Below are 13,112 nucleotides of genomic sequence, written 5' to 3'. Positions count from 1 at the left end.
TTGCTGTTTGGGGTGTGGCTTGCGCCCCATGTGACTTTTCATTGCATGTATCCCGGAAGCATCAAAGCCCCGTGTCAGGCTCCGCCCTAGGTGTGGAGCCTGCTTAAGATTCTCTCTCTCTCTCTCTCTCTCTCTCTCCCTCTGCCCCTCCCCCACTCATTCTCTCTCCCTCTCCCTCTCTCTCTCTCTCTCAAAATAAATATATTTTTAAAAAGTCTCCTTCCTGGTGGCACAGATCTGTCAAAAATTAGAAAATACTGAATTGTCCACTTAAAATAGGTGAATAGGTGAATGTGAATTATATCTCAATAAAGCTACTAAAAAAGGGAAAAGCCTCCCTCCTAATCTCTTACCCTTGTGCCTTGGCCACCTTGTTTGTTTTCCCAGAAACAAAAACTGTGACCAGTTTTCTTCTTCCAGAGATATAGAGATACAGAAATAGAGGCATAGAAATATATACATATATTTCTTTCCTTTCCTTTTTTTTTTTCTTTTTTTTTTTTTAGCAGGAAAAGGCTGTACCTTCTCCCTCTTTTGAATACAAAACCCTTGAGAGACAGATGGAGTCCAGCTGCCAGGACAGTAGATGTACTGGCCGTGTGGCCATTGAAGGGAGGGGCAGGCAGGCACCAGAGCTGTAAGCCAGGTTACTAGGCAGGGTGAGCGGAGTTGAGGCTGTATTGATGTAAGCATGGAAGACGGAGGAAACCAGAGACTGCAAGGAAGCCTTTGCTTAGCTTGGAACCCAGGCTCCCTGGTCTTTTGCCACCATAAAAGGTGACCAACATATCCCAGTTTGCACAGGACTTTCTATTTTATTTTATTTTATTTTATTTTATTTTATTTTATTTTATTTTATTTTATTATTTTTTAAAAAATTGTAATGTTTATTTTTAAGAGAGAGAGAGGGGCGCCTGGGTGGCGCAGTCGGTTAAGCGTCCGACTTCAGCCAGGTCACGATCTCGCAGTCCGTGAGTTCGAGCCCCGGTCAGGCTCTGGGCTGATGGCTCGGAGCCTGGAGCCTGTTTCCGATTCTGTGTCTCCCTCTCTCTCTGCCCCTCCCCCGTTCATGCTCTGTCTCTCTCTGTCCCAAAAATAAATAAAAAACGTTGAAAAAAAAAAAATTAAAAAAAAAAAAAAGAGAGAGAGAGACAGACAGACAGACAGACAGACAGAACATGAGCAGGAGAGGGGCAGAGAGAGAGGGAGACACAGAATCTGAAGCAGGCTCCAGGCTCTGAGCCATCAGCATAGAGCCCGATGTGGGGCTCAAACCCATGAACCATGAGATCATGACCTGAGCCAAAGTCAACGCTTAACTGACTGAGCCACCCAGGTGCCCTTTATTTTATTATTTTTTAAAAAAATGTTTGTTCTGAGAGAGAGAGGGAGAGGGAGGGAGGGAGGAGGCAAGTGGGGGAGGGGCAGAGAGAGAGGGTGAAAGAGAGAATCCCAAGCAGGCTCCACACTGTCAGCACAGAGCCCAATGTGGGGCTCGATCTCATGAATCGTGAGATCATGATCTGAGCCAAGATCAAGAGTCAGATGCTTAACCAACAAAGTCACCCAGGCACCCCAGGACTTTCTATGTTAAAACAGGAAGTCCCAACTCCCAAAAAATCCCCCAGTCCCAGAATATGAAATCATCCTGGTAAGTTGATCCCCCTTCTTTTCTCCCCAGGAAATGGTGAGTTTTATTTTATCTTTTCTAGGTAGAGGCTTGATTTGTTCTTGAATGTCCCAGGGTGGAGAAAGGGTAGGAGGAAGCACAGAATGTAGAGGTCTATTCCGTGTAATGTTCTCCCTCATTCTCATCTCCACCATCAACAGAGACAGCAGCAACAGAGACAACAGAGACAGCAGAACTGAACTTGGAGGCCAGATTTTCTTCAAGTTTCTTTGGCTCAGGTGCAGATCGGGGAACTTGACCCATTTTGCCGTCTTTCCTATGTGACTCCTTCCAGTGGTCTTTCTTCCCTCATCTCCTGAACCACAGCTGGAGTTCCCACTTTGACCTTTTGGGACATTCATCCCACGTGCTTCAAGTTCATCCTTCCATGGTGATCTTTTCTCAGATGGTTGAGCAGGAACCCCCCACCCCCAGTAGGGGATTGCTGCGGCATCTGAGCTCTGAGATGGAGCAGGAGGGCTAGAACTTCACTGCACTGGAGCATTCTGCTTCCAGAGGCTGTTCAGGTTTGGGAGGTTTCGAAGTTGGAGAGTGACAATCTTCCTCTTGATTGTTTTCTAGAGACTTCTCATGCTCTGTTCTTTGTGCATGTCTGCCAAATGGGGCTAAGTTCCCAGTCCATGATGACTCACTTCCTGTCCTCAACCGTTCCTTCTTGAGTTTCTTCACCTTGCCATCTTGGAATCTCTCCTAAGGCTGACCTTCTAGTTTTGCTTCATCCAGCTGACATTCCTCTGTTCCTTCTCTCTCCTGCCCCTTCTGTAGCCACTCTTCCACTTCTCTAGCGCCTATGTCAACAGGCTTTGCCATCCCATAGGCTGTTCAAATGGACTGTGTGCTGCTGGCAGAGGAATTAGCCTCCTTGGAAGTACCCCACGGCCATTGACTCAGATTGTTGGGGGAACCTGTGTGCCTAAAGGCATCATGCTTATAACCATCCTGAGAGCAATAATCTCTGGAGCCCCATGACCCATCATCTCCTCTGTCATATCTGTTTTCATAGCGGTCCCTTCTTCCTCAGTGGATATCATCCCTATGGTACCAACTACCAAATGCTCTTCTGTCCTGCCTATCCTGGAATCATAGCTTCCGTCATAGTCTCCGGTGCTTCCGTCGTCATAGTGATACAGTGATGCCAGCCCCCATATCAATCCATATCCTGGTGCGGGCCATGACGGTACCACATCCCAATGCCCATCACAATACTGGCCTGCATCATAACGGTCCTGACATTTGTCTCCAAGCTATCATCACCTCTCCTAGGCAGATTGTCATCAAAGCTGTCTGTTGCAAGATGGGCCCTCCAGTGTGTATCTGTTTTGTCAGAATTCTGATTTCTGTCTCCACCCCAAAAATGGCCATTCCTGTTTTTAGCCTGCATTTGAGCAGCAACATCCCCTCAGATTCTCCTGTTACATAGAGACTCTTCATTTGAGGCTCAGGGCACTGAGCAAGGAATTCAAACTCAGGTTCTCAAACTTAGCATAACCAAAATCTCTGAACCTCTCTGGGTTGCTGGGTTCACATGGTAAAGGTACAGCAGCAGTGATATCGAATCCTCCAAAGAATTCCTTAATGGAGTCTTCTGTCACAGCACAGGGCAAGTTCCCTAGAAAAACAGTGCAGGTGGAAATTTGGGAAGATGGGCCTGCTTGATATTGGGTTCCTGAGCAGCCCTTGGAGCAGTGGGCAGATAGAATGGTCAATTGTAGGAATCCTATACATATGGTCATCATGACTGTGTCGAGTGGTTGAAATATCTCCTTCCAGGTTATCTGTCTCCTCAGCCCAGCCGACTGGTCTGGGGACATAGGTGCTTCCTCCACCAGTTCCCCATCTTCGGCCAGAAAGTCTGTTAAGGAGACAGTCTTCCCCTTCTTACTCTTTTTTTGCTGGGGCTGTCACATTGGGAGAGGGAGAGCGATTGGCCCATTTATGATTATGAAATGCCCCCCTTTCTTTTTTAGTAATCTTTCGTGCCTTAAACTTGTCATTACCATAGGCTGGGAGAAAACACTTGCAAAAGATATACCTAAGAAATGACTGTTATCCAAAATATACAGAGAACTCTTAAACTCGACAAAGAGAAAAAGAATAACCCAATAAAAAAAATAGGCAAAAGACCTGAACAAACACCTCACTAAAGAAGATATACAGGGGCGCCTGGGTGGCTCAGTTGGCTGAGTATCCAACTTTGGCTCAGGTCATGATCTCACGGTTCATGGGTTGGAGCCTCGCATCGGCTCTCTGCTGTCAGTGTGGATCCTGCTTTTGGATCCTCTGTCCCCCTTCTCTCTGCACCTCCCACGCTTGTGCTCTCTCTCAAAAATAAATAAACATAAAAAAAAAAGAAGATATATAGATGGCAAAGTAAGCATATAAAAACGTGCTCAAATTATGTGTCATTAGGGAAACGCAAATTAAAATGAGATACCATTATATACCTATTAGAACAGCTAAAATCCAAAACAATGACAATACCAAATTCTGGCAAAGGTGAGGAAGCAGAACAACAGAAACTCTAAATCGTTGCTGTTGGGAATATAAAACGGTACAGCCACTTTGGAAGACAGTTTGTTGGTTTCTTACAAAACTAAATAAACTCTTACCTTTTACCCAGTGGAGTTGAAAACTTATGCCCACACAAGAACTTGCACATGGATGTTAACAGCAGCTTTGTTAATGATTGCCAAAACCTACATGCAACCAAGACGTCCTTTGGTAGGTGAATGGATAAATAAACTGTGGTCCATCCAGACAATGGAATATTATTCAGCACGAAAAAAGAAACGAACTATTTATCGAACCATGAAATGACATGGAGGAAACAACAGCATGTAGGATATTAATCATAATTATTTTCATAGCTGATAGATTTTTTTTGTTCAAATGCTAACCACTGTGTATGAATAATTGTAGGAGCTCTATATGTTTTCCTTCTCCAAAGATCATTTAACTTTCTCCTGGCAGAAAGAATAGGGGCAGGTCACCCTAATCCAATAAGGGTATATAGTATTTTGAGGCTACTTTTTAAAGGCAAGTTATTTCCACTTTATCTTTATTTCCATCTGCAGACTGTCCAGAGTCTCTGCTGGAGGTGTTTTTCAGATTTCCCACTTCTTGCTGGGCCTTGGCTTCTGTTTTTTGACTCCCTAAGCCTGATGAGACCATTTCACTTGTCAGCCTATTATCTCCTTCTTTCTGCTCAGGCTTTTGATACCTTACCTGCATGGTGCATGGCTAAGGAACCAGCAAGTGCCTTGGTGGGAAAAGGGGGTGGAATATTAACTCACTTTTCAATAATTCTCTTTTCTCTGAAATCTGAGCCCTTCCAGTCCTGGCTCTCTTGTTAGCCCTGAACTCCACGTTGTGTTCTGCCTTGAGACTCCTAAAAGCTCCCTAAGATGTGCCTCTCTGCTTGAGTCTAGGTCCTGCACTTTTTGCTTATAATTTCAGCAAATGTCTCAGGGGGGAATGATGGAGAATGTCACTCCTCTGATCTCATATTTTCTTTCTTTCCTATTCTTAGCCCTTTGAGTCCTAGATGCCTTGGTTGCTTTCTGATACCTTCAAAGGTTTTTTTTTGTTTTGTTTTGTTTTGTTTTTTTTTAATCTAATTTACCATCATTCTCAGTGAGAGATGTGGTCTAAAACCAGCTCTTAGATCAGAGCTGGAAGCATTTGACCAAATACTGATAGCTAAGATACAGTTTTCAGTCTGGCCCACTCATAAAATTATATGTGGTATGAGGATTTGATTCTCCCATCATTTTTCTTTATTTGAACCATGTAGAACACTTGCTTTTAGAGGATACTATGTTTTTTTGGGTTTTATTTGACAGGAATGAATCATATATATATATATATATATATATATATATATATATATATATAAATGCAACTTACTTTTTCTCTGTTGCTTATAACTATTAAAATAGTATTATTTGGTGCCAATTCAATAAACACAAATGCGGGGTGCCTGGGTGGCTCAGGTGGTTAAGTGTCTGCCTCTTGAATTCAGCTCAGAGAGAATTCCAAACAGGCTCTGCACTGTCAGCATGGAGCCCAACGTGGGACTGGATCCCACAAACCATGAGATCATGACCTGAAGCCAAAGTCAAGAGTTTGACGCTTTACCGACTAAGCCACTCAGGCGCCCCTCCTTTTTCTCCTTAAGAGTTTAGCCTCTGAAAATCTGAGACTCACCTGTTTTTAGAGGACAGGCATGTATAACTGGACACTGGACATATATACACACACACAGCCCATATACATTTGCATGTGTGGGTATATACGTAGGGATTTGTTTCTGCGTTTATGTGCACATGCCTGCAGATCCCACTTTTGGAAAGATCTCCAAGGGGACCAGAAACAATCGTTTATATCTGTCCAGGACTGGACTGAACTGTGTAAATTCAGGAGTTGATAATTATCAGTTACTATCCCGCTGAAAGCCTCAACGCATTTCTTTAGACTCAGTCACTCAGATAAGGGAATTCATGGTGGGTGTGGTAGAATAAAGCACGGTCACAAATCTTCTCTGCCTTGCGGTACTAATACACATCTCCACTCCAGTGGTGGCCTCTTGGTATATGGCTATGCTGCTTCTCTGCCCTTTGACTTTGCACTTGGCAGTGTGGCATACTTTGGCTCCAGGGATGTTAGCAGACATATAAAAGCAGAGGTCTGAAATATACATGTGTGGTGTTCTTCTTTACTGCTAAGTGGCATTTCATCACAAGGCGGGAACTGCAACTTGTTTATCCATTCACTAGTTGATAGACACTTTCAGTGTTTCCAGTTTGGGAAATTAATGAGGAACCCGGCTAAACATTCACATAGAGGTCTTTGTGTGAACAAATGTTTTCATTTCTCTTGGGTAAAAACCTAGGAATGGACCCTTAAGTCTTTTGGTGAGTGTATGTCTAATTGTATAAAAAGTGGCCAAAGTGTTTCCAAAACAGTTTACCATTTTTGCCTTCAGACCAGCAGAGATGAGGGCTCCAGTTCCTCTACACCATCACCAGCACTTGATACTTTTTTTCCAAATAGTATTTTTCCTAATAGATACGGAGTGATATCTACATTGTGTGTATTGCTTTGAAGCAACTGTTCATGCTAGATTCAGGCACAGATCTAATCGATGACTCTCATGTACAGCACTTGTGGTAGATTGGATTTTTGCTCTCTGAAATCTTGTACCCATGCCCTTTGTCAGTGACTTTGCAGTTTCTCTCACAAGAGGCATATTTTCCTGCCTCATTGATACTGGGCCTGGCCATATGCTTGCCTTAGCCAATGGAATGCGAGTGGAAGTGCCAGTACTGCAGTCCTATTTTTTGTTTTGTGCGGGGGGGGGGGGGGGGGGGGGGGGAGAATGCAAACAGGGGAGAAGGGCAGAGGGAGAGGGAGAGAGAGAGAGAGAGAGAGAGAGAGAGAGAGAGAGAATCCCACGCAGGCTCCATGCTCAGTGTGGAGCCTAATGTAGGACTCCATCCCATGACCCTGGGATTATAACCTGAGTTGAAATCAAGAGTTGTGTATTCAACCAACTAAGCCACCCATGTGCCCAACAGTACTGTAGTTCTGACTCCAGTTTTTTTTGTTTTTTTTTAAGTTCACTTATTTATTTTGAGAGAGAGAAAGCATGAGTGGGGTTGGGGCAGAGACAGAGAGAGAGAGAGAGAATTCTGACACAGCACAGAGCTTGAGGTGGGTCTCGAACCCACAAACCCTGAGATCATGACCTGAGCCAAAATCAAACGTTGGACACTCAACAAACTGAGCCACCAAAGTGCCCCCTGACTCCAGTTTTAAGAGGCCCTGTAATGTCCATTCATCCTTCTTGTGTTTCTGCCATGGCCAGAAGAAAAATGTGTTCTGGCTAGATCAAACCCCCAGGTGAAGGGCATGAGTTCCACATGAGTATAAATGTTTCACAAGCACAAAATCAAAAGACGCTCAAAATCATTAGTCATCAGGGAAATGCAAACCAAAAACACAATGAAATATCACAGCATACTCACAAGAAAAGCAAAAATTAAAAGACTGACAACATCAAGTGTTGTTAAGGGTATGGAACAACTTGGGAGTCTCGTATGCCACCGGTAGGAGTATAGAGTGAAACCATGGTGGAACACAGTTTGGCTTATTGGACATTTACATATCTTCTTTGCTTTTAAGTTTATTTGTTTATTTTGAGAGAGAGTGAGAGCGGGAGAGGAGCAGAGAGAAAGGGGGGGAGAGAATCCCAAGCAGACTCTGCATTGTCAGCACAGAGTCCGACGCTGGGCTAGATCTCATGAATCATGAGCAGAAACCAAGAGTCGGTCGCTTAACCAACTGAGCCACCCAGGCAGCCCTGGACATTGACACATCTTCTCTAGTGAAATTGCTAGTCAAAGCATTTGCAAAGAGAAGAATTTATATGGGTAGGCACCCAACAGAGTTTGCCACACAGTGAACTACACAGTGCCATATCAGTTGACTATTGCCATAATAATGCTGTGTAAGAAACCATCCCAAAATGCAATGGCTTAAAACAAAAATTTCTGCTCTCACATCCTTCACTCGGGGATTGACTGATCTAGCCAGAGCACGAATACTGTTTGGCAGATTCTTACCAACTTCACATACATCAACGACATGAGCCAATATTCCATTTCTAGGCATTTACTAAAGAGAAATAAAAACTACACCTATGTACACAGAGACTTCTACATGCATGTTCATAGCAGTTTTATTTTCAGTAGCCCCAAATTGGAAATCTCCCAATGTTACAACAATATGCAATGGAATACTACTCAGCAGTAAAAATGAATACAATGTTGCTACATGCAAGAGCATGCCTGACTTTTAAAACATTATGCTGAGTGAAAGAAGCCAGACACAAAAAGAGTATATACTGTACAATTACATTAAAAATTGTAGAAAGTCTACTGTGACAGAAGACAGATCATTGATTACCTGCAGCCTGGGGTGGAAGAAGGACCCTGTGAGGAGACACAAAGAAGTTCTCAGGCAAGGTGGGAATGTTCGGTTATCTTGACTGGCGTATACACCTGTTGAAACTTACCCAAGCAGGCACTTTCCATAGGTACACATATTATACTTTGATGAAGTGGGTTACCAATTCTCTCCTTCATCCTCACTAGCAGAACCCCAGTTTTGTTCAGAGTGCCAGTAGGATTCCTTTGTGGCTCCAGATGACGATTTGACATGGTCCTGGCCTGGGAAAGGTAAGCAGAAGTCCCTCAGTGGGGCTTTTAGGAAAGCTCTGGACAGAGGGCAAATTCAGGCAGCACCAGATACAGGCTTCTCTGCTAACAGACTGAGCCTCGGATTCTAAATCGCTGGCCTGCCTTGCTCACCTTCTGGACCATGCTCAGTTTTAGAATGTCAATTCTAAACTGGGCAACCCCAGGCTATGATACTTAAGCACACCAGCTTCCTTTTGTGGCTCAGACTTATTGATCAGCTATCCTTCCTGGTCCCAAATATTCTTACACTTCCCTGAGGAACTCACACTTATAGGCCAAGGTTCCCAGGCAGCTACCATGACTCTCCATGCTGTCCCCCAACTGGCAGCTATTCTCTTCCCTCCTTCAAGTGATTTTCCTAGTCAGCTGACCATGACTCATGATCATGACTCTTCTTTTTCCAAAATGGAAATATTTGCATGGTTTTGTTTTTTTTTTTTTTTTTTCTGAGTATAAAGCTTGACCCTCCTTCCTGGCATTTTCCACCACTGTGCTCTTCTGTCTGTGCCTTTTCATCTTGGCACTTATCTTGTTTTCATCATATAAATATATGTGTGATTATTAAAATAGTGGCTGTCTCCCTAACCAGATAAATATTAAGCTTCAGAAGGGCAGGGACCATGCCTATTTTGCTCACACCCTTACTCCCATGGTACTCCCTGAATAGTAATGAAGAAGTGAAGGAACAAAACTTCCACATCAATTGCAGGTGGCAAGCAGACTCCTAACTCATTAGCTTGGATTGCTGTTCGTGCCATGATCATTTTTTGAAAAAGTTAAAAAACCATGAAGATAAGGTTCACTAACATATATACACTAGCTAATTTCAAATGGGCCATTACAAGTAGTCAACAATCATTTTTCATCTCAAGTTAATTTTTTCACACCTTCCTCACTTTGGCAAGAGATTTTATTTCCTGTTTTGTTGAATAAACCATGGTCAGCTAGTTTGAACTCTCTCATGTATTTTCTTTTTTCAAAATAAGTTATTCTTTAGGGGTATTTCTTCACCTTTCACCATGGAAGGCATACCTTTGCTTCCCCTGATACTCTGGGATCTTGCTTCCTTAATGACTCCCTTCTATCTACAGCAACTACAATCTCTTCCTGTCCATTTGTTTCTTTCCCTTCTATTGAATGAATTCATTCATTCATTCAATAAATATTTTTTAAACATTTACTAAACACCTTGCATTGTTTTAGGCTCTATTTAGGAATATATCAAAGAGCAAATCCTCATTAGAACTTACAGAGAAGTGGAAGGAGACAGATGATAAGCAAAACAGATATATCAATGATAGTCCTGGGGTGCCTGGGTGGCTCAGTCAGTTAAGTGTCCAACTCTTTGTTCCCACTCAGGTCATGATCTCTCAGTTTCATGAGTTCGAGCCCCACATCGGGCTCTGTGCTGATGGCATGAAGCCTGCTTGGGATTCTCTCTCTCCCTCTCTCTCTCTGCCCCTCAACCACCCATGCTGTCTCTGTCTCTCTCAAAAATAAATAAATTAAAAAAAAAATGACAGTATTTAAGGTCTAAGGAGAGAAATAAATCAGGGGAGGAGTTTAGGAAGTGACCTGTGGGAGGGGTTTCAATATTTAAAAGGGTGGTCCAGAGAGGCTTCACTGGCAAGGTAACAGAGCCTGGAAAGAAGTGAAGGAACAAGTCTTTTGAGCATCCAAGTGTTAGGGGCTGAAGTGTGTACCTTCCCCCATTTCCAAATTCCTATGATGCCCTTGCCCCCAGTACCTCTGAACGTAACTGTATTTGGAGATACGGCCTTTAATGAGGTGATTCAGATAAAATGAGGCCTAATGAGGGTCATAACCTGGCCTGTGGGGCAGGAAAACCAGTGAAAAGTGTTTTACACAGGAAACACTGAGTTACTGGGTTAAATACAGATGATGAGATGAAGACAGAGTTGTCCTTTTAAGTTAGCAATGATGGCTTCAGTGAGAGCAGTTTTGGTGGACTTGAGCTTGAAAGCCTGACTGTAGTGTGTTTGGGAGGAAGAGAAGAATTGAAGACAAGATGTTTAGAATGCTGGAGAGTTTTGCTGTATTGAAGAGCAAGGAAGTGCGGCAGGAGGTGGAAGAGGAAGTGGGGTTTTTTGTTTGTTTTGCTTTAGGACGGAAGAAATTAGAGAATGTTTGTATGCCAATATTTTTCAAAAAAACTTCAGAGTTTTGATGAGGCAACAGCCTCCCAGCTACAGCCTCCCAGCTACCTTCCTCATCTTTGATGTTATTCTTTTGAATACACTGCTGATGGACGCATCTTACCGTTTCATCAATCTGCTCAAAAATTTTCAGGGTCTCTTTAACTGCCGTATGAAAAGGTCCATCGCCTGAGATGAACATTCAAATTTTCTCCAGTTTGACCTTTTGCAGTCTTATCTTTCTTCGTCAGAGCCCTATAAGCGAGGTACAAAGCATGCCAGACCAGGGCCAGAAGGCTTGGATTAAAGTCATCGTTTCGCAAGTAGTAGGTGTGTGACTTTAGAGAAATTAGTCGACGCATAGGGCCTGGACTCCTTCTCCTTTATAACAGGGAAGGGGGCGTGTCAGGGAGACTGGATCCTCTATAGGCCGGCATCTCTAGCAGGCAGTAATTCTCAGCACCATCACGACCACAAGCAGGATACTCTGCTGAGCCCGTCCTGCCCCTTCCACTTCTGGGGACCACACGTCTTGTACCGCCACTCATTTTCCCTACTTCGCTTTTGCTTTTCCAAACAGACCAGGCTTTAGAAGAGCCACAGTGGCAGCTCCTTTAAGGTCGGCCGCCTCCCGGCCACCAGGGACTCGCTTCCCACTCTTCCTTTCACTTGGGACCATCCTCTCCACAGTCAGAATCCGCCACGTATTAAGTGCCGCTTCCAACCAATCAAGAAGAAGTTATCTCAGACCTTTGAGGAGCATCCACTTCTACCAATGATCTTCAAGTCTGCTCTAGCGCCTCATTTTGAGGGGCAAGGCCAACCACAGCGATGGCCAATCTGCTCCGGGGAAATGTATTCCGGGTACTGAGAGGCCTACCAATCAGGTAAGAAGATTGCGGGAAGGGCCGTTTCTCATTGGTAACCGCGTCCGGGAGTGGGCCGGGCGCCGGAAGACGGCAATACGATTTGATTGGTAGGCGTGATGTTGACATCCGGGAAAAGCCCACCTTCTCCAACAGGACCAACCTAGGTCTCCAGAGTGGCGGTGGCCGCAGCCAATCAGAGAAGAGACGCGCTGAAAGTTTGTTCAATGGGCGATGACTGAGGGAGGTTGTCACTCGGGTGGCGGTGGCGGAGGCCGGGCTAAGACGTGGCCGGGCCAGCTCCACTCGGCAGCCCAGACGGTCGGGGAGGCGGCGGGGGTCCCTAGTGAGTCCTCGTCCTGGTCAGGGGCTTTTAGCAGCGGGAGAAGCAGGCGCCGGCGGCTGCACCTCCATGTCCCCGCGCGGGGTGGGACGCTGATGGAGCGCGCCACCCGCCCGGGGCCGCTCGTGCGGGCGCTGCTGCTGCTGCAGCTGCTGCTGGGGCTCGCGGCTGGCACGGTGACCGCAGGGCGCGCCCCCGACCTCCCCGCGCCGAAGGTGGAGGCGGCGTTCGGCCTGGGCGCCGCGGCCGCTCCCACTTCAGCAGCGCGGGTGCCGGCTGCGGGGGCCGTGGCTGCGGCCGAGGTGACGGTGGAGGACGCCGAGGCAGTGCCGGCGGCCGCGGTCGAGCAGGAGCCGCGGGAGCCGGATCCCGACGACGAGGCCGAGCTACAGCCGCGAGGCAGGTGAGCGGCGCGGGCTGAGCGCCCCGGCCGGCGACCCGGGAGTCCACTTGTTTACGCATGCGCTTCGCGGAGGCTATGGGGTCCGTGGTTTCCCCCTCGGCAGTGGCCTCTAGCACACGGAGACGTGCGGTGACCCGGGGGGGAGGGGTGAGCGCAGAGCCACGTTCCCATCCCCCAGGCCAGCGACTGGCCTCTCCCCCGTCCTCGCTTGCGGGCAAATGCAGCATCCTCGAAGGTGTCTGGGGGATGCTCAGGGAATGGAGCGCAAAGGTGGGAAAGAAACAGCACTCTCCCTCTTTCATTGTTTTCGAACTTGATTCATGTTGCAGGGACTCCCTCCCCTTTTTTGTCTTCTGTGGATCACCCCAGTATCCCTGCTGGGGTGATAGCTGTTC

At 45.7% G+C, this 13,112-nt stretch overlaps 1 protein-coding gene and 1 pseudogene across 2 annotated transcripts in view; one reads left to right on the top strand and one right to left on the bottom strand.

Moving 5' to 3' along the window:
• Positions 1–1,395: 1,395 nt before the first annotated feature.
• On the bottom strand, positions 1,396–11,784 carry LOC109254731 (eukaryotic translation initiation factor 4B-like; annotated as a pseudogene).
• Positions 11,785–12,175: 391 nt separating this feature from the next.
• Positions 12,176–13,112, top strand: part of EIF2AK3 (eukaryotic translation initiation factor 2 alpha kinase 3) — a 68,158-nt gene continuing 67,221 nt past the window's right edge. The window contains exon 1 of one of the 2 annotated variants that reach the window (XM_053890932.1): positions 12,176–12,717. In XM_053890932.1, the coding sequence (XP_053746907.1) occupies positions 12,206–12,717 (512 nt within the window). In that variant the 5' untranslated portion in view covers positions 12,176–12,205. The remainder of the gene's footprint in view (positions 12,718–13,112) is intronic. The other variant, XM_053890931.1, reaches the window with a different exon arrangement.

This window comes from Panthera pardus, unplaced genomic scaffold (assembly GCF_024362965.1).
Source record: "Panthera pardus isolate Hobbes unplaced genomic scaffold, ASM2436296v1 HiC_scaffold_26, whole genome shotgun sequence".
Taxonomy (NCBI): Eukaryota; Metazoa; Chordata; class Mammalia; order Carnivora; family Felidae; genus Panthera; species Panthera pardus.
This window is presented reverse-complemented; position numbering and strand designations above follow the sequence as displayed.